This window comes from Augochlora pura, chromosome 6, assembly GCF_028453695.1.
Source record: "Augochlora pura isolate Apur16 chromosome 6, APUR_v2.2.1, whole genome shotgun sequence".
NCBI lineage: Eukaryota > Metazoa > Arthropoda > Insecta > Hymenoptera > Halictidae > Augochlora > Augochlora pura.
Window position 1 is genome coordinate 7719702 of NC_135777.1, and position 20752 is coordinate 7740453.

Genomic DNA, 20752 nt, shown 5'->3' on the forward strand with positions numbered 1-20752 from the left:
TCATAACTGCATTGATTAGCACTTCGTTCATAGTAATTTCTGTAATAGAACAAAGCAATTTTTGTCTTTTCTTTTCGTTTATCTTTTCTATGTTTCCTTACACTTTAATTCCTAGATTGTGACAACAGCATGTCTGAAATTATCAAGAGTCTAAACCGTAGTTATAGTGTAAAAGGTTATAGCATATAGAAAAGAATAACGTGTCTAAAAGGAAAACCTTCAAAAATATGCTAAAAAGTCTCACAAATAAAATTCTAAATGATCTTAAGCTTAATCGGTTTTACTACTGCTAAAAAGGAAATTCGTCGCTCGAGTGTTCAGATCGATACGTGCGTCATTTGTTGAAATCGACAAAATAACCGCTATTTTACTAGAGATAAGAAAATGCACTGACCCGTTTATAAAATTGTAGAGTTACCTTAAATCTCTGTGAATCCACCACCCACCAAAAAATTATTATTGACCGTTGCATTCCCCTTGGTACAGTTTTCGTAAACAAACTTTATTCATATCTCTAAAAATAACGGAGGTATTCTAAATTCTCAAAGCTATTACCCTATCCTACATACCGCATCTCGTCTACAATCTGGGTAAATTGTATATTTGTATAATTAATCAGTTAATGGATGACTCGTTTGATCAGATTTATACTTGTTTAATCACTCGGACCGCGATTCACTAAGAACATGTAAAAACAATGAAAATTAAGTTAGGTATTCATAAAACACTCTTCCATTAAATCGTTAACCCCTTGCATTAGAAGAACGAGTTAAACTCGTGATGAAGTTTTCATACATGATCTACTAAATACGAATGTTATTCATTTTTTTCCAAATCGGAACATGATTTTTCTATTATTAAAGTATAAAAATGAAAATAAGAACGAAAAAGTGTTAATCGACGCAGTTGTTGAAGGGATTAAACAATAGAATCTAACGATTCGTTCACTACCTTTAATTGTTTTCCTGTCTCGTCAAGGCAAATAATTTTAATAAGAAGGTCAAATTTTGAACATGAAATAAAAGCGACGAAGTTTCGTTAATCTTGTTGAGTTTAAAGATTATAGCTGATGCAGTGTAGCTGGTAAGATAGCATTCCGTAAACTAATAATTCTTTTAACCAGTTAACTGTTTTTGACAAGTATTCTCGTCATAAAGAAATAACAATATTTTGTGTTACGACAAATATACTCGCCATGCATAAATAAAATTATTATAATAATATGATAATTATTATGAGAAAGCTGTATATGTATAGCATCTGGATGAGATATTATAATTGTCACTACTTACTTTTTGCGACATATTTTAAGAACACACCTCTCAAAGTGGTCGCAACAGGTAACTGGTTAAATCGTACAAAGCGAAATGATACAGATAGTTGATAGTTTTAATATTGAATTTGTGGAATGAGAAGAATGAACGTCCCCAAGAGACGTTTAAAATAATAGCAATTTATTTCCTATATGTTGCCTAATTTCTCGATTGGAATAAGAAAGATGCAAGCAACGTTCATTAATGACGCTACGAAAAGCTGAAATTGAAGTTTGGTCACAACGAGACCAAGTCGCCTCACCCAGAATTATTATAACAAATGTACACGTAAGTAGAGTAATAGTCCATCGACTTGCCTGTGAACCAACGGTAACGGTTTCGATACCAACGTTCGCTGTCTTCGGTGTTGTCTGACATGTTTCGTTCTGTTTCTCCTTCTGCTTTGCCGAATCGCCGCCGACCTTCGCTGTTTTCCCCGGTGTTGCAGAAGTATTGTTCACGTTATCATAAAGGGACGCACTAGATGTTGCTGCCGTTATTTTCTCTCGTGTCACGTCCATTTCCGTGGATCGTGCCATGGTACGTGGGAGCGTAGAGGTAGCTAGAGGTTCACGAACCACACAAACCACAAAATTCAGTATTTTAAAAAATGCAAGGGTGTCGGGAGAACGTGACAGAAACCTTAGCTGAAGCACTAAATAAATTTGCTCTAATAAAAAAAATGGCCTCATTATCAAACTAATGTACGGTATAAAGGGTAAGACACTAAATGAAATTGCCATAATCAAAGAAAAATCCAATACTTCAATGTCAATTGTACGTACAAAGTAAAAGGTGACACACTAAATAAAGTTATCATAAACATAGAAATTTGATCCAATACTTCAATATCAATTACGCGTAAGGCACTAAATAAAGTTGCCATAATCGAAAAAATTTGATCTAATGTTTCAATGTCTACTGTACGTAGAGCGTAACGAAAAGTAGCCAAATAGGGAGTATCAGTTTCTATTTCGAATGTAGTTTACAATTAAATCATGATTTAGATGCAATGTTATATTTTTTACATCATAAACAATTTTAAATATTCAATTGATGCTTGAAAAACATAAATGGTACTGCCTAAATATGAAACATCGACGTTGTGCACAATATTTTTAGATAAAATAATAAACAGCTTTGTTTTCTATAGTGATTAAGGAATTATGATTATAAAATCAGATGCTTAAAATGTGAAATAAAGAAATTCCTATTTGTAAGAACAAGATATCCAATTGTCAAATACATTTAAAGTTCGCGCATTTTACAAACACTGCACTTGCATCTTTACTGATAGAAATTGCATTATTCTATGTTAAAATACTATTTCATGTCTGGTTATTACCCTCTACTACTTGAAACCGAAAATGCAGGTATAATTACTGAAAATACGACTAAGTCATTATTGTGAAAGTTATTTGATACACAAAGGTGTATTGTACGAAAATGTATTAATATTTTAATTGATTCAGTTATTTGATCCTAAAGACAATTTTGAACATTACACTGTATAATAAATTACGTTAAAATCCATCTCTGTAATTAAAGTTCAGGTAAGAAAAATATTAAAAGATTCTTGTTATCCGAAGTAAATGCAGATCATGTTCTTTACGACATACCACGAACATAAAATAAAGGGGGTCGAATTAAGCAATTGAAAATTACCGCAGAAATTCCGGAATTTGGCTTCTTGACTTCGAAGTCTGGCAAATTGCTCCGGGGTCATACAAGTGCATTGTGGCTCTCTGGATCTGCTCGGCGATGCCGGTGTCGATAGAGGCTTTCTTCGTGTTTTGATCTTCTGCTTGTTCGGTGGTTCGAGCTTCAACGAGTAAGAAGAGGACGCTTTCCTTGTAATCTTGAACGACGGTGACTGTATGAAAAATTAACTAATGACTGTAAATCACTCGAGTCGGACCGAATCGATTTTGCTATCCCCAAACACCCGTGATTGCGTTACGGGTAGACCATTTTTTTTTCGTTTTCGTTCGATTCATGAGTGTAATGATTCTTTGATATCGTCATAGCATCCTGAATTCCTTTTCAACGCGGCCAGTTTAAACGCAAACCACACTTGAACAAGCGAATACAATGAAAAAAAAGCTCGGCCGTTTTCTACTCGAAAATGTGATGCGAATGTTTTATGCCACCCACACCGTAGCAACACGCTGCCTTCACAGCACAAAGCGGAAAATTGGTTACTCGTGTTACGGAAATCAATCGAAATACCACTGATCTTAGTTGTTTTCAAGTATCAACGTAAACAGGACATCGTAAAGACTACAAACAGCGTTATATTTGAATATTTGAAACAAAGCCGAAAGGTATGAAACATTCTATGGATCTAATTTTCATAATACAGATTGGACAGATTTGGATTCTTTGAAAACCAATTCGATAGACTCAGAAATTCTTTGACAGATGACAATGTAGACAGACTCAAAAAATGTAATGATTTTTTTACACACGAAAATTTGTACATATTTAAATATCTTACAACAATTAATGTTCATTAATTGTAATAATAACAAATTTTGTGAGTCAATCTTTAGATGGGCATTCACGACACAATTATCCTGTCACAATATGTATATAGTATTGTTTCGTAAACATCATATTTTCGATTTCAACGATATGCTACGATGTGAACGACAACGAGAGAAAACGGCGAAACTTTTGGCCGACCTGATACAAACAGCATGCGCTGTAAACTTACGCAACATTCTCTGAATTGTTTCGCGTCTATGGGGGAAGTAAAATTCAATCCCCACGTATCGTTGGTTATCGTGTCTTTCCAGTAAACGAAGCATTCTGACGCTTGCCCGATCCGTGTTCCTTAAACAAAATGAAAGAACGATTTTGTCTTCTGTTATTTTCCGACCCTCGAGCAAGTTCCTCATTTATTCCGCGAGATCGTTTGAAATCGATGAAACTTACCTGGCTGAACCAGTCGCACGTCTAGAATTTTGTCGACTTGGCTATTGTACGCGGTGATATGGAAGACGCATTCCGGTGAATCTTGGATGCAAGTAATATTTACAGGAACTAAATCTTCCGAGACCTGCTGCCATTTTACTGTGCCCGCCCCACTGGCGCTTACATGGAACACTTCGGCCCACAACCTAAAAAATCTCATTGCTCAATTGTCGTCAATCCGCTGGGATCGCGGCACATCGGAACTGGTTGATACTTGGACAAAATACATCGGGGAAAAAAAAAGATTCGAACAAAACATCAGCCCGCCGAAATGTGCTAAAGATCGTTAATTTGCAAAACAGATAATAAGTCGGCGTTCCGAACCGCCGTTTATTTCTCTTCTCTTTGTTTCGTTTCATTTCCTCGGCATTTCTCTGTTTATATGGAATCTTATAATAGCAATGTCGGGCCATAATTATGAATCTTATGATTAGGTGAAACGGGAGAACAATGGAATCGATCCAATCAAGAAAAAAAATAGAAAAGAAAACGATAAGTTACGGTTTTACTTTTACAATCAGTTTACGGTGAACGCATGCATCTCCTACATCATCAGCCAGTGTATAATAATATTCTATCGAGTCCTGTGCAAGTACGTCGGTGTATGTGTGCGTGTGTATGGTCGCATGTGTGCAATTGTATACGTGCGTGTGTAAATAAAGCCGGCAACATGTAACGCAGTCTCATTACCGTACGCATGTGCTGTGTAACATTATGCAACGCGCAAAATTCATTCTCCTGAAAGTAGAAGATGATGCACAGACTTCCAGAAAATAAGAACATGAACTGCTGCTCGCGTTAATTAAGCAATCGAGTGTCGCATTACGGAGCCATGTAATCGGAACGCAAATCATCGGGAACAAAGTGGCAAAGAAACCGTGTGTCACAGACCGGGCGAGAGGCGTTCATGCAAGAGACAGAGAGAAGCGCATGTCAACAAACTCGATGTAAATGTACTGCCATATTTAATAGTATGCTGTTAGAAGAATTGTATTATAAACGGCGGACAAACTTAGAAACAAATCTAGAATCGTATTGTGAATGTTACTATCAGCGATAACTCTGCAAACGATACAACAACCTGTCACGGTGTAAGATCGAGATCACAGTATTCGAGCACGAAATATGTATCAGAGCACAGTATTCGTATATCGATTGAATTTTGAGTGTAATTAGTTTCCCGTTGTTAACGTCGAGAGGAACACCAAGTCGATTCGAAAATGATTTTCCCACTTTTACTCTTTTTGAAATCCATTGCGATTTCGCAGTGGTGTTTCAACGGCATGATTCCGGAGCTGGAACGGCTATCAAGACGGTAAAGAAACAGAGAAAGACCAGAAATTGATAAAAGAGGATAGATTGCATTCGGAAATAAAGTCAGAATAGAGAGAAAGGAAGAGAAAGTGACTTGACCAAACGCGCAGATGATTGTAAATACAAGTATTTGTTCTCTGTGTATGTTTCTTCTGTGTCTGTATATGGGTGTGGTTTCGTGTATGTGTCTGAGTCGCAGAGGAAAAGTAGACAGAAAGAAAAGAAAGAGACAGAAAGGAAGCGAATGGAAACAAAACGGAAACAGAATCGCCAACGTAAGAGAAGAAAGAGAAGACGTAACTAAAGGTGGAATGATCTTGTTCAACCAGCGCATCGCTTAGCCAATGTTATTTTTAAATGCTTCTTCTTCTGTGTACATGTATATGTATACTGGCGTTCGATTAGAAACATTATCAAACGATACAATCGATCGGGTCCAGAGAAAGTACTGCGTTACGCGATATTTCTCGCGATTATTCGGTTATGTAACGTAAGAACATACTTGATATATCGTGTTCAATTTAAGAACGAAAGAAATCGATACCTTCCATTTCGTCCAATGCACTATAGCAGAATACGCAAAACGACTTTTCCGTTCGAATGCACGCATATCGATCTTCTAATTCTCAGTTAAGCACGGAAAAGAATCTCCCGACGTACGTACGTATGTATGTATGCTGTTTGTATGGACATCTCTGTACACATCATCGAAAGAACATACATGTATTTATGTCTGTCATATTACATGTTACGTGTGGATATCGTATAGATGTTGCTTACAAAGACAAGAGAGAGGGAGAGAGAGAAAGAAAGAGAAAGAGAGAGAGAGAGAGAGCAAAATATGTTTAACAAGTCAATTGCGATGGATCGTTCATAAGAGATAAACATAAAGTGAAAATCAAAATTCAATTATGCTCTACTTGACGAAAAAATTACAAATGCATTCAAAAATGTAAATGTGTGCGAGTAACTTAATATTTCATTTCTTTTTTTCTCGAAAGAATAACAAAAACTGAATAACTATGTAGTCGAATGGAGTGGTTGAATGGTTGAATGGTTGAATGGTATGGTATGCGCACCTCTTCCTTTCTCTTAAGCTTCCGCACCTGATCAAGTGGCCAGTATCACCCCTACGACTTCCGCTGCTGACCATTCCGCCCCTAACCGCTGTCTGCCATGGGGAATCTTCGTAACGATACGCCTTTCTGATAAGGGGAGCGCAACTACAAGACAACTTATTGCCCATTCTATTCTTCTTATTCTGTTATTCCACCTGTGACTTTTCTCCCCCTTTTACACTACCTCCCGCCAATCCGTTTGCATTTATTACTTCTCTTGGATCGCCACGTTTCACAGTCTTGCCGTTCACCAACTTTCCACACCCTCTCCACCTCTTACTCCTCGGATTCCGAATCTAATAGTCGTGTAGCATTCGATCGATCCCTCTCGCTCTTTCCTTCAATTCTCACGCATTTCTCTTTCTCTTGATCGCTACCGACCCTCTGAATCTCTCTGTCTTTCGTGAAATAGAGATGCTACGTGAACTGGCTTGTCACGTGGATTGGCTTGTCTATCGACTTTTGGCACCGTTTATCATTAATCGAGGACCGATTCAGTCCTTTTTCATCTCTCTTATATAATATCTTTTCCCGCCTTTCGTTCTGCTTCCTTTTCTTCTATATTTGGTTTCTTCTCTTGTGTTTATCTTTTTTTTGGTTTCGTCTCCTCTCTTCTCTTTCGTGGTTCTATTATGGGAAGCGCTGCGTGTACTATGTATAACAGGGACAATATCTCCCGTCATTCAAGAGGATACAGGAGGAGATATCTTTATTGTCACATCATTGCAGATGTTCGAAAGGTCATCAGCTAGTCCCTGACATGATCACTGAAAATACAACAATTTTGTTAGATTAATTTGCATTTCTTAGTTTTCCTTAGACGTAGTATTAACCGTCGCGTAGACTCTAAATTCTCCTCCCACTATCTAGTAGTTAGGCTAAAGGTATACACCGACAGGAGAGGTAACAGCCGCGTAACTATTTTTCCGACATGAAGGACGATTCTAATATCTATATAACGAGTCACGTTTACACGGAACAACGATCATGCGTGTCTGCTGCGAAAACGATCGAATAGATTTCGTGTTGTACGAATACCGAAAGAACTTTTATGTTCGACGCGCGGAAACTGTTAAGAAAGCGCACGACAACATTGTTGACGATCGTTGCGTAAAGTCTCGAAACCTCCCGGTTTAACGGAGATCGGTCGGTGATCAAGAAAAATGTGATCCCAACCGTGACACGATATCGCAAACGTTAGCGAGATGAATGAAGCGGATCAGGGCATTGCGTGGATGTGTCACGGATAATAATAGGGGTGGTGTCGCGGGTGGGTTACTGAACCGGTGTGTGACGACTCTTCGACAACGTAATACGTAATTCTCCATGCACACGAAATTGTGCAACATTCAAACGCGTTTTCTCGAAGGAGCGTTTATTGCATGATTTTCGCTGTCGACTCCCAAAGAGATAACGCGATCCGAATGTTCGCCCCGAAACAACGGTCGCGACTAACGAAAGTGATTGAAACAGTCGAGCTAGTCAACGGTAAAACAACATCGCGAGCAATAGTTCCAAGTTAGATCTCCGAACGCACGTCTATTTGCTAACTCGCGAGGGAAAGAGCTGCTGCTAGTAGTACAATGTGTTGCAGAGTCAACGAATCGCCCGACAGGGACCAAATGAAACTTTCGATTAGCTCTCAGTCGAAACGTTCGAGCACAGAAGACCCGTGCGACAGGAACTTTTTAAACACTACATCGATTTCAAGCCTGATGCAGGTAACACTTGACATCCGCGTCTAAACATGAATGACGGGTGTATAAGCCGGCCACTTTTGTCGTATCCTCACGGTGCTCGACTTTCGTCGATTTGCTGGTCATCGGTAATTAGATCACGGCTATCACGAGCAAAATGTAGCTATCCCAGGTAAGAAGTTCGAACAAATCGCGAACAATCTTTGACACCTGTTTTACGCGATTCCACAGGGAGCCGAGAGTTGTAGCGCGATCAACGAACACCGAACAGTTCTGTACATCGCAACGATGTACCTGACCGAAACGACAGACACCGCCTAGTTTGGTGGCACCTCGCCACCCTGGCTTTCGGGTAAACACTGCGCCAGCCAGAATGCACCACCCGCTGTCCACCGTTCAATCAACGCCCCTCGATGTTCTACCCACCTTTCGGCCGAAGAAACCGAGCGATCTACCCACCCTCGATCCAAAATTCTTACGCCCCGGCCTCTCAGGTCCGTCACACCTTCTCCTACTATACGCTACCACTTCACTCCTTTCTTGCTGCGTTCTCTTTCATTCTTCGCCCTTTTACGTATACACCCCCGTCGTCGTTCTCTTCTGTTCTCTGTTTCTCTATCTCGTTCTCCCACTCCAACCCCTCTCGCAATCCCCTCGTTTACACAGAGACACGGACAGCCGTACCAGCTAGCATACGTCCACGCACAAGCGAAAAATCCTCGTCTTCGCTTCCATTCTTGTTCTTGTTCCACCCGCATACATGTACAACGTCGTATGCACGCCCCGCTGCCGCGCCGCGACGTTCGGTTACTCTTTTACGTTACGTTACGTTAACTTTCGTTACGTTCCGTTTCGTATCGTCTCGTTACGGAGATCAGAACTCACCATCAGCGAAAGCATCCTCCGGGGGGGTGTGTAACTTCTCGAACTCGCGGGGCGTAACAACAAAACACAGCAAAAGACAACGGGCCGCGGAATGAGAGAGCGAGAAAGCAGAGGGCAAGGAGTGGTGAGAACGACGGTACAGATACGTAGAAGGGAGAAATGGGAGGGAAGGAGAAAAAAGAAAGCGAAGCTGTGCAAATAAGTAAGAGATAGCAAGATAAACGTGCAAGCGGAGAGGGGTTAGCGAGGGTGCCAAAGAAGGGATGGGCAACCGTGGTCGTAGTAGAGGGGTGGGATCATGGTATCCACCCTTCCGAAAAGTAAATAATTCGCGAGCGGATTATCTATCGATGCGGCGCCGAGGATTAACCAAGGACCGAATCACTTGACCAACGGTGTCCTAAATTGGGAATACTATACGCCGAATATTTCCGGTATTTCGCGCGAAATCCTCGCGGACGACGTAGCCATGGATACTGCAGGATCGAGCAAAAGAGGCGACTGCCCCGTTACCCACCTCCCCTTCTTCTACGAATGCGCGCCCCTCGACCGAAAATGTCAATATCCTCTCTTGCTGCGCCCGCGATGCGCTCCATGTTACTCTGAACAGCCCTCTATGCGTTTTCTATTCCTCCCTCTCTCTACTACCCTCTTTCGCTCGCTTTCGACTCGCCTCGCCGCTCTTATCACTTTTTTTCACTGCTGTTCTCTCGATTTTTCCATCATTTGCCACTTCTTAACCCCCTGGATATTTCACCCTTTCCTTCTTTCGTCCTCTCTTCCCTTCCCCCTGGCGACCACCACCTCCCTCACTCTTCCCTACCACTTCCCTGCCCCCTTTCCTCTCTTCTCCACGGTTTTCTAGCTACCTATCCTCCTGCTCCATCCATCTCTCTTAGTCTCTACACCTTACTTGAGGTTCTCTCCGTTCTATCCCCTCGATCTGTTATTTATTTCCCACTGCGTTGTCTTCCTCGGTTTCCTCGAACGAACGGCAATGCCACGCGTAGACCGGAATTGTTTCTAATGTGATTTACAGTTTACACTATCGAGTCTCTTGCATCGTGATCCCGCACGATGTCGTTCACTTTTCATTTCGAACGATCGGTTCACTTTCATGTCACTGTACCATTCGGACTTTACTGCACCATGGTCCCACTGTTCAAGCTTTCGTTGGACTCACCGTGAAACGAGTACGGGGTGATCACTGTCACCGTCGTTGTCGCCGTCGTCGCCGTCGTCGTCGTCGTCGTCGCCGTCGTCGTCGTAGTCGTAGTCGCCGTCACCGTCGTCGTCGTCGTCGTAGTCGCCGCCGTGCCTTTATACCGAGGCGTAACCATAGTGATTACCAATCGATAGTAAGCATGCGCGGTCCAATGTTCTGCGTATAAAATGAAAGAACCGCCCTTGCCTTTACTACCTCGTATAGTTTCTGATAAACATTGGAATTGTAACTGTAACCATGGCCTTTCAGACTTTTCCGTAGAATGCGAATACGTCTCCGATAATGCTCTACTCGAGTTCCTTAAAGTTACGGTCGCTTAGGTACTATTTCACCTCTCTTTACGTTTTTCTCCGTTACCTACGTTTCCCACTCCTGCGATAAGAGAGGCAGCGCGGTATTTAGTCTCCCGAGTCAACAAACTGCACAAGCTTTTCATAACTTAGTAATTGAAGTACCTGCTATGCTATTTAAAATAAGACCATTGTAAAACCCACTTGAATACGGCAACACCATTAGAAAGTTTTCCTAAAGTCCCGGTGATGGTCACAATGAGCGAGTAAAGAAGTGAAGAATAAATTACGGTTGTAAATAGTATAGTTTATCTAGCGGATAGTATTGTTAAATTAAAAAGATAATTACATGGTTGAATAAAATGCAATTAAATTTCGAACGCAAAACTCTGACGTATTCGCTATCACCTTCGTGGTTACAATATTTTATTAAGCAAAACATACCTACACGCCATCCTCCGACAAAGAAAGATTATTGTAGATCACCTGAATATTGCACTACCGCGTTGTAACATCATATAATGATATATGTAGAATCATGATGACGTCATGAACATTGCACATACATATGTAACAACAGTGACAGATGTGCCAAAATAATAGAAACGTAGAATTTAGTGAGCATATAAAATAATTTTGCTGAAAAAGAGACAATTTCGAATAGGTAATGTGAAGGTGTCAAAACCAATGTTGCCTTGCCCGCGCCTAAACGCTCCATCTATCGGGTAACAAAAATTACAATAGAAGATGCAATTGGAGTACGGTAGATATATGAAAAGTAGATTCCCCTCGAATAAAAAAGTTACTGTTTGCTTTTCTTTTTCTTCGGTTATAATCTAATATAGTAATCAACATAATAGGAAATATGTTAATAAAAATCAATTTGTTGTTTCGTTTTTTAATTATATCAACGCACATTTTCGTATTTTAGATTTGTGTACTAATCATGCTAATAATAAAATCTACTGCGTACATAAAATACCAGTATAAAATGATACCGGTTATTAACAAAACAAAGACGACATAAAATACTAACGCTCAATTGATGTTGTCTATGTTCAAAGATCAGTTACATTACTTTTTCTTGCGATGCAGCATCGTTTAAAAATTTATTAAATTATACGTTGATGTATACGTCCATATAAACATTTTTGTTGTATTGATTAAGTCAAAATTCTTTTTGTACTTGAAACGTTCAACTGAAACGAAAACAAACATTTGGTTATAACCTATTTTCCAAGTTTAATGCTTTTCAGTGTTCAGTCGTAATCACTTAACTCGAAAAATGCTAAAAAAGGCCGTATGGCATTTAAAATCAACATTTTGGAATGTTCAATCACGATCCGCTAGTAAGTTGTCAGTCAAACATAAGGAAAATATTGAAGACAAAATGCAAGCATGGCAGATACACTCGTATGGTGGCTTAGAAGAATTAAAATTATCAAATGTCAGAATTCCAATAATTGCTAGACCAACAGATGTATTAATAAAAGTCGAAGCGTCCAGCGTGAATCCAATAGACATTGCTATGACAAGTATAAAATTTCTTATTAATTAATATTTGCCTACATTTTAAGCTTAATCAAACAAGACGTGGTACATATTTTCTGTATGGTGTTTGTTAGGAGGATACGGATCAGCTGTTTTAAATTTTATGCGAAAAGCAAGGACACTTACCAATGGTGGACAATATGAAGGACTGGAATTACCTTTAACGCTTGGTAGAGATTTTTCTGGTATAGTAGTTTCAAAAGGACATGGTGTTGGCAGTAGATTAAAGTTAGGCGACAAAGTATGGGGTGTCGTACCAGTTGAACAACAAGGTTGTCATGCTGGTTATGTAATTGTAGATAATACCTTGGTAAATGATACACTTCTATATATTAGATTAATGGAAAACAAACATGTGCTGTATATAGCATAAGAAGTATGTAAATAATGTAAAACAATATTTCTCCTTAGGTCAGTTTACAACCTAAGAATCTATCTTATATCGAAGCAGCTAGTATATTATATGCAGGGCTTACAGCATGGTCTGCGTTATGGATTACTGGTGGATTATGTTATAAAACTGCAATGACTATCAGAAAGAATAACAGAATTTTAATATTAGGTGGTTCAGGTGGTGTAGGAACTATGGCTATACAACTTGCAAAGGCTTGGAATATGCATGTATGTTTCATTCAGGGTTTCTATTACTTATTGATTACAAGTACTATAAAAGTGTAAACACGATTGGTTTAGGTCATAACCACTTGCAGCAGCGATGCAGTTAATCTAGTGCATAAATTAGGAGCAGATGTTGTAATTGATTATAAACTGAATGATGCAGATTCCAAAATAATAATGGAGGGGCCGTATGTAACTCATTTATCAAACAAATATTCGAGCTGTATTAAAAAAATATATTTATGATAATATTTGGCTGCAGATACAACATAATTTTGGATTGTGCTAATCAAGGACCCTATGAAATACGTTCAAAAGGTTATCCCCACTGTACATACATAACTTTAAATTCACCATTATTGAAAAATATTGATCAACATGGATTAATTGCTGGAGCTGTAAAAAACGTAGGAGAGTTGATAAGATATAACGTTCCAACAGTTGAAAATAAAAGTTTCGTAAAATGGGGCTTTTTTACACCTTCAGAAACAGGAATTAAAACTCTTCAAGAATATATTGAAAATGGAGAGGTATATTTATTACTTTATAACTTTGTCACGTGTCAACTAGAATTATAACAACATACAATTAATTCTAGGTTGTCCCTGTAGTTAAAAAAGTATATCCATTCCAAGAATTACCAGTGGCGTACAATCGAGTGGTACAGGGCCATTTAAGAGGTAAAATAGTTATTGATATGAGATAGCATTACCAATTCAAAAAATTATAAAATATAGCAGGTGTGTGTAAAACAGAAATTCGTCTGTGATCGTCAATTAGAATATGTGTTTGACTTTAATAAATTCTAATTACATTTTGTACATAGTACATTGTACAGCCTGGTCTTTAATGTGTTGAAAATTGCCATCTCCAAAGCCTACTTTGTCTCGAACCTGCTGCCAAGTTTCTTCCGCAATTTCTGTTGCTCTTTCCTTTCCATCTTTCAACACTTCGCTTAAATATGCTGGTTCCTTCATTAATCTTGAGAATTCTTCTCTTATTGGAGACAGCTTTTCTATAATTAAGTCTGCTAATAGCAATTTGTATCTGTACACATGAATGAAAAAAATATAAAAATCTACAATAATTACATAATTTGTAACATGGAATATACAAAATTCTTAATTTCCCTACTGTGCGGTATTCAATCCTTGCATCTCGAAACATATCTCGTCTGACGTTTTTCCAGTAAACATAGAATGAATGGTGATTAAATTAGCAACTCCAGGTCGTTCATTCGGGTCATAAGTTATCTCAGATGTAAAATCGGTTATGGCTTTCTTTATTTTCTCTTTCAAAACGTTTGGTTTATCCAATATGTTTATTGTACCCTTTGGGCTTTGGCTTGACTTAGACATTTTTTTCATTGGATCACGCAATGACTTTATTCGCTGACTTGCATCTTCTGTAATATAAAAATAGAGGAGCAATTGTTTTACATATCCACAAAGTATATATATTGTGATAAAGGTTACCATTTATTAAAGCATGTGGCACACAAAATATCTTGCCAATTTTATTATTAAACGAAGTAGCCAATTCTTGTGCTAATTCAATATGCTGAATTTGATCTTTACCACATGGAACATGGGTTGCTCTGCACCATATAATTTACATAAGTATTATATATGAGCCTTTAGAAAATAATCTATGTAAAACATTTATTCCAACAATACTACATATTGACAAGTCAAATAAATTGAAAAAAATATACTGTGAATATTTTATATGAAATACTCACTTATACAATAATATATCAGCTGCTTGAAGAACAGGATATACATATAAACCCAATGGGACAAATTTTACCATTTGGCTTTTCTCTTTAAACTGAGGTAAGTGTGCTAATCTTGCTAAAGTTGTTATACATCCAAGAACCCAACATAATTCTGCATGCATAGGTACTGCAGATTGTTGAAATAATATGCTCTTCTTTGGATCTATACCACATGCTAATAATGTAGCTGTCATTTTCATTATATTGTTGTATAATTTTATGCGGTCCTAGAATATTTAGTTCCAACAGAGTTCCATTTAAATAACTGCAATGTACTTTCAAAGTAAAAATGATATTGCAATTTAAAAACTCACTTGAGGTAAGGTGATAGCATGCATATCTACTACACTCCAAATAACATTTTCTTCCGTATATTGCATTTCTACCCATTTTTTAATAGCACCCAAATAATTTCCTATATGAACATCTCCAGTTGGTTGTATTCCGGAAAATATTCGCCTCGGATAATCCGACTTGCAACCCTGTACATTTGATTTTATGTTGTTTATATATCATTTCATGTATTTTTTACATGTGTTTATATGTATGAAAATCCAACCATGCCACTGCTGTATCGTCTTCTGTATATACATTCGTAAGTAACACAACGTGTCTGAGACACTACAGTATTTCTTAGCAGCGTCAACATTTAGTATAAACTACTAAAAGACGTAATTCTGGAATAATTTTATCATTGAATCCCAATATTGAATCTGTAAACTATGCACACCTAAAGCTACCTTTTCAAAGCATTATGAACGCTATGCTTCAAACACCACGTATTATGTATTCTTTGACATACATGTCCCGTGAGATAGGTATTGTTGCGGTCTGGATTGTTTGATGTAGGGAATTCGGTGTGGTTTGGATGCCCGTGGAGCGCTGAGCCGCCCTGCTCGTGAAAGGTTGTAGAGAGATATACAAACTCTGATAACTTTAAGCAAAAGGTACTTTATTTGTAGAGCTCTAAGATGTACTTTCTTCGACTGTTCAATTAAATCTGAGGTTTTTCGTGGAGTTCTGCATTTTCTTCCAGCTTCTTTTCCTTCCCTCCTTCTTAGCCATTAGGAAAATTAGCTGAGCGCTGATGAATTTGCTGGACGTTGATTGAGAACCCACCGGAACGAATGGTGTGCGGGTGTGCCGCGCACGAAGATTTCGGCTCGAGAACTGAGTGAGAGAGAGAGAGAGAGAGAGAGAGAGAGAGAGAGAGAGAGAGAGAGAGGTCAGAGTGGGTTCCGAGAAGTCCTTGTCCAAAGATTTACGACATCCTGTACTTGAGAGATCCGGTTTTGTTATTGTGACTCGTCTAGTTCGTGTGAAATTGGAGAGGATCTTACGAGAGGCTACGTGACTTTCTCTACATTCCTCGATTAGTCTCGCTAAATAAAGAAAAGGCTCAACGAAGAATTTGTGGGAACTCTCTCATTATCTCCTTACATATTCTCAGTTATTTCTCTCGGGCGATACTGTATCTCTATATAAGTATACGATCTAAATTTGTATTTATATTCGAATTTCCCTCCTGTCGCCATTTATTGGAAACGTATAATTTAGTAGCGCAGTCGTAATATAAATTAGTGGCTATGTTCGCGTCGCTTATGAAACGTGATAACGTAACAGCAGAAAGCCTGGGGGAAACACAATTACGAATTTCACATGTGCGTAACACTTTCTTTAGAAGAATATTCTATGACCAAAACAATTGAAGATTACCAATTCCCGCGAAAATTCTGTTTTGTTTTGTATAACGTTCTATTCGACCTTATTATACACATGTCGACATCATTTTGTGGGCCGTAGTATTGTTAGTTTCCTGAAAATTAAATTGAACTTAACGAAAAGTGAACATGTGGTCATTAGATACTACTTCCGTAGGTGACTTTTTAGATAATAGTCGAAAAAAAGGACAGGCTCTTTGGAAAGTACAAAGACCGCAAAACATTGTCCCAGTATTGATAGTACAGTTGGTTACTGAAACTCCTATCGATAACATAGAATTTGTGGGCATGCCTATGCGTATGTTCTCAATTCTTGCAATAGTGCGAAATATTAGAGAAACCGTAAGAGAAATATCTTATGATATTGAAGATGACTCAGGTATAATTTATTAGCTTTTATATTTTTGCTTTGATTTATCAATATACATATATATATGTATATGCATATATGTATGTTTAGGTAAACTAACAGCAGTGAAATGGTTACAAGCAGATAAAAAAGCATCAGACTTTAATGTGAAGATGAATGCGTATGCTCGCTTTATTGGATTACTTAGAGAACAAAATGATAAACGGTACCTTCTTATTTTCCATATGTATCCATTACAAGATTTAAATGAGTTGACGTGTCATTTTCTTGAGGTTATTTACATTGCATTGAAACGTAAAGAAAAGATGAAATCAAAGATAAAACAAAGAACTAGTCAAAATGATTCTTGTCATGGATTGGTAGGAAATCAAGCTTTAATTTATAAAATTATTGAAGCAAACAATACAGTTGAAAATGGTATTGAAAAATCTGAAATTAAAAAACAAATTCCAAGAAATATTTGGTCAGACATAGATACTATATTAGAAGAACTAGCTTCTGAAGGTCTCATATATACATGTAGAAAAGATTACTTCAAAACAACTTAAGTGTATACAGTATTATACAGTAAAGTTATATTTAATTATATACATAATAAATCTACTTATAAACTCATGTGCACTAAAATGTGGTTCTTGGACCATTATTTTATGTGAGATTACCAAGAGACCAGACAACTGGCGTGCTTGTTTATATTGAAATTATAGTCTACATACTAAGTCATGAAATTATTTTGTTACGATTTAAATATAAAAAATAAGTGTTCTCTAAGCATAAATGTTCCTAATAATATAAATAGTGTTATCAGTTGATGGTAGATTAGTGGTTAAATTCTTGTAATATTGTTACAAATTGTAATATTGTTATTGTAGAAATAAAATAGAGATCTTTTCCGAATTTTGAATTTATTAAACTATCATAATAAGTCAGCATTGCACTTTTTATATTTTTCTTCATTTGTAATTTTGTAAACAGGTACAAATTTTGTATACACATTTTATTATTTAATCTAATATATAGATATAATTACATTTTTTAAGTTATATAGAAACCTTTATACATTAAATGCAATAGTTCCCATGATATAAAGAAATGAGTTTATGGAAAGGTAAAACAAGTAAATAATAGTACACACAAATTTTCGATACAAAAATACTAATATAGTATTGATCATCTACAATTATCCATACATACATCTTATGTATCAATGCATAAATTTAAAAACAGAAATGATAAAAATTTCATACTAACAATCATATTAACAAAATCGTGCCACCTGACAAATTTTGAATTCATGTAGATATATTAGACACAATAAACAATTTCCGTCAGCTACAAATCCTTTGCTTTAAAGGAAGATCACTTTCAGAATCACTTGAATCATTAATAACAATTATGTCACCATCAGAGGAGGAATAGTTAGAATAATTTCCTGTTGGTTTAACGCCTACTTTTAATGTCGTTTTAGCCTGTAGAACAAATGTTTAATTGATAACAATAACAAAGGAGATAATCAACTTAGTTATACCTGTTTGCAGCTTTTAGAAGGGCGTTTGGGTGTATTAATTTTTGGAAGATACTTATCAGCTACACCTTCTACACGTCTAATATCAAAATCTTGATCTACTTTAGTTACTGTTTGTAGTCGTTGTTCCTCTGATGTTACATACAAATCATCTGGTTGATGATAGCTATTATGCACTTCATAAGCTCTTTTACTGCAAAATAATGCAGCACATACTGTACACTTTATTAAATCTTCTGGGACAGCTTCTCTCTCTTCCTGTTATAAACACAAAACTAAGTTCATGGACATGTTTTAAAGAAGTACAATAATAATATTTTCTAATGACTTGTATGTGTTGTTTTACTTGTGTATGAGCTCGTTCCAAATGTTGCTGCAAATTGAATTTTATAATATACTCCGCACCACACAAATGGCAGTAATATACACTGAGAGCATCATTCATAGAATTCACTTTGATCTTATTACTAGGGGGTGGTGTTGCAATTGGTTGAAAAAGATGAACCATTCTGTAAATTAAATTTTGATAGAATATATATTATAGGATATGTATTAAATTATTTATCATAATTATTGATTATGCAACAGTATCTCATTTTACCTTTTATGAATAGAACGATAATGATAATCTAATGCTTTTTCATTGTAGAATAATACATCACAGTCTTCGCATTTCCTATGTTGCTCTTTTCTCTCACTTTCAGATGAATCATGTGATGCTTGATGACTATCTCTATGAGTCTAATAAGAAACATGATTATTTTAGTGAAATAAAAAATTATTGCAATTTTCAGTGAATAAGAAAACATACTTTTAGAGGAAATTGCATTCCACAGTAATGACAATAAAATTTTGCAGGTGAATTAGGATGAACTTTAAATCTATGCCTTATTGTAGCTGTGATTGATTCAAATGCCTGTCCACACATATCACATTGGGTATCAGCATTTTTATTAGTTTTTACAGGTCTGCCACGTGTATCTATTTCTTTGTTGGCATGCTTTCTGTATAAAGTACTTAACATTTAATATGGAATAAAATACTTTATTTCTCAAATATTATTACATTTATTCATCAATTTGTTTCACTAAATTTAATAATTGAATAAAAATTTGAAGTATGATCAAACCAAAAATTTTAATACCATAACATATATTTGTAATTACAATATGAATAAGATAGACACTGTTAATTAATTTCTATATAAAATATAAAGTATTATTAATATAATAATAAAAGTATTTAATAAAATTATATGATACATATAATAGCATATAGTCATATTATTGGAACTAAAATTTACATATCAGATTGAATAGTAGGATTAATTATATCAGAATAAATAAGTTCACACATATATATATCACAAAATATTTAAAATTATCTTTATATAAATGGGTAATATTAACAGACATTGATAATTAGTTTAACGTATTCAAATCTATATGAAATTTCGAAAAATTTATACATAATATTCATAGTAAAAACAAATAATTGCTATTAATAAGTATAAAATAATTTTTTTAAACATATTTCAAATAATTTAGAAATGTTTGTTTTTTTTAATATTTTGAAAAATATTTTTAATAATCCATTTGAAATTAACAGTGACATAATTATTCTTATCTTTAAGATTTCCATTTATCATTATCATTAATTCTTATTCTACTTCAATTCCCTAATTATATTTGAATGTAAAAATGAAACGAAAGAACAGCGCGAATAATTAAACTCCGTCGGTAATGTAGTTTAACGTCTTTAAAAACATTTTTAGTTTCGATGTGATATCTTAAATTATATATAAAAATAAAAGGTAAACTGTGAGATTCATAAAAGGGATGAGTAGTTCATAGTCATGTAATTGCTTATAAATAAAATGAAAAATTATAGTTTCTGCTGGTACCTAAAATGTGCTTGTAAGGCTTCCTTGGATTCCAATTTTGAGTCACACAAAACACACTTATGTTGCCTTTTAGCACTCATTTAAGCGCAAATTCTTCAGAAAAACCATCAGAAATTTTGCTAGACGTTTCTACGTCAGAGAATATACAAATCTCTGTATATAATAAACCAATTCCAATAAATGAGATTAAAATCTGTTACGTCTTGGACTGATACAATTGTTATTTTTTCAGCACATTGTTGTTTCTTATCTAACACGTTACTCATTCATATGTAAACGTTAAAAATCTTTAGAACTCACGTCCGCGTAGAAAAATCAGTTTTCGGCCATTTTATTGTATTGAAAGTCGCGCCACCTATCATCTACCAATACAAAAAAGAAGGAAAGAATTTTGTATACAATCTCATACCACTTCATGCCATAATTATTCCAGCTTTTTAAATAATATAAATTTGACAATGAAACAAGC

The 20752-nt window shown here is 36.2% G+C and overlaps 5 protein-coding genes across 14 annotated transcripts in view; 2 read left to right on the forward strand and 3 right to left on the reverse strand.

Annotated features, from left to right (window-relative positions):
• Positions 1-11282, reverse strand: part of Sif (guanine nucleotide exchange factor still life) — a 62208-nt gene extending 50926 nt beyond the window's left edge. For 4 of the 10 annotated variants that reach the window (XM_078183797.1, XM_078183795.1, XM_078183799.1 and 1 more), the window contains exons 1-6: positions 10217-10579; positions 6683-7488; positions 4251-4435; positions 4030-4148; positions 2979-3186; positions 1631-1875 (exon numbers count right to left, since the gene is read on the reverse strand). In XM_078183797.1, the coding sequence (XP_078039923.1) occupies positions 1631-1875; positions 2979-3186; positions 4030-4148; positions 4251-4435; positions 6683-6849 (924 nt within the window). In that variant the 5' untranslated portion in view covers positions 6850-7488; positions 10217-10579. Of the gene's footprint in view, positions 1-1630; positions 1876-2978; positions 3187-4029; positions 4149-4250; positions 4436-6682; positions 7489-7554; positions 7571-9303; positions 9372-10216; positions 10586-11262 lie in introns of those variants that run through there. The other 6 variants (XM_078183794.1, XM_078183791.1, XM_078183796.1 and 3 more) reach the window with 6 other exon arrangements.
• A 284-nt stretch (positions 11283-11566) lies between these two features.
• Positions 11567-13822, forward strand: LOC144471596 (NAD(P)H oxidoreductase RTN4IP1, mitochondrial). The gene is made up of 7 exons (XM_078183805.1): positions 11567-11581; positions 12075-12353; positions 12444-12679; positions 12781-12990; positions 13063-13175; positions 13250-13517; positions 13586-13822. Exons 2-7 carry the CDS (start codon positions 12104-12106, stop codon positions 13691-13693), a joined length of 1185 nt encoding a protein of 394 aa, XP_078039931.1. The 5' UTR covers positions 11567-11581; positions 12075-12103; the 3' UTR covers positions 13694-13822.
• On the reverse strand, positions 13504-15606 carry Trprs-m (Tryptophanyl-tRNA synthetase, mitochondrial). The gene is made up of 7 exons (XM_078183806.1): positions 15505-15606; positions 15324-15441; positions 15079-15246; positions 14729-14991; positions 14463-14584; positions 14122-14392; positions 13504-14034 (listed from the first exon to the last, which is right to left on the reverse strand). The coding sequence occupies exons 2-7, from the start codon at positions 15411-15413 to the stop codon at positions 13797-13799; spliced, it is 1152 nt and encodes a 383-aa protein (XP_078039932.1). The 5' UTR covers positions 15414-15441; positions 15505-15606; the 3' UTR covers positions 13504-13796.
• An 807-nt stretch (positions 15607-16413) lies between these two features.
• On the forward strand, positions 16414-17779 carry LOC144471371 (replication protein A 32 kDa subunit-like). The gene is made up of 2 exons (XM_078183334.1): positions 16414-16864; positions 16946-17779. The coding sequence occupies exons 1-2, from the start codon at positions 16615-16617 to the stop codon at positions 17401-17403; spliced, it is 708 nt and encodes a 235-aa protein (XP_078039460.1). The 5' UTR covers positions 16414-16614; the 3' UTR covers positions 17404-17779.
• LOC144471370 (uncharacterized) lies at positions 17684-20627 on the reverse strand. The gene is made up of 6 exons (XM_078183333.1): positions 20284-20627; positions 19192-19384; positions 18982-19121; positions 18727-18889; positions 18384-18638; positions 17684-18324 (listed from the first exon to the last, which is right to left on the reverse strand). The coding sequence occupies exons 1-6, from the start codon at positions 20361-20363 to the stop codon at positions 18184-18186; spliced, it is 972 nt and encodes a 323-aa protein (XP_078039459.1). The 5' UTR covers positions 20364-20627; the 3' UTR covers positions 17684-18183.
• Positions 20628-20752: the final 125 nt, after the last annotated feature.

Excerpts from the sequence above, each read along its gene's own strand:
- LOC144471596 (XM_078183805.1), top strand. The coding sequence starts at position 12,104 with ATGCTAAAAAAGGCCGTATGGCATTTAAAATCAACATTTTGGAATGTT. Across the intron at positions 12,991-13,062 it reads CAAAGGCTTGGAATATGCAT|GTCATAACCACTTGCAGCAG; the intron begins GTATGTTTCATT and ends CGATTGGTTTAG. Across the intron at positions 13,176-13,249 it reads AAAATAATAATGGAGGGGCC|ATACAACATAATTTTGGATT; the intron begins GTATGTAACTCA and ends ATTTGGCTGCAG.
- Trprs-m (XM_078183806.1), bottom strand. The coding sequence starts at position 15,413 with ATGTTGACGCTGCTAAGAAATACTGTAGTGTCTCAGACACGTTGTGTT. Across the intron at positions 15,247-15,323 it reads GACGATACAGCAGTGGCATG|GGTTGCAAGTCGGATTATCC; the intron begins GTTGGATTTTCA and ends TCAAATGTACAG. Across the intron at positions 14,992-15,078 it reads ATGCTATCACCTTACCTCAA|GACCGCATAAAATTATACAA; the intron begins GTGAGTTTTTAA and ends TAAATATTCTAG.
- LOC144471370 (XM_078183333.1), bottom strand. The coding sequence starts at position 20,363 with ATGAGTGCTAAAAGGCAACATAAGTGTGTTTTGTGTGACTCAAAATTG. Across the intron at positions 18,890-18,981 it reads TATCGTTCTATTCATAAAAG|AATGGTTCATCTTTTTCAAC; the intron begins GTAAAATGAGAT and ends TTTAATTTACAG. Across the intron at positions 18,325-18,383 it reads CTTCTAAAAGCTGCAAACAG|GCTAAAACGACATTAAAAGT; the intron begins GTATAACTAAGT and ends TTTGTTCTACAG.
- LOC144471371 (XM_078183334.1), top strand. The coding sequence starts at position 16,615 with ATGTGGTCATTAGATACTACTTCCGTAGGTGACTTTTTAGATAATAGT. Across the intron at positions 16,865-16,945 it reads TGATATTGAAGATGACTCAG|GTAAACTAACAGCAGTGAAA; the intron begins GTATAATTTATT and ends ATGTATGTTTAG.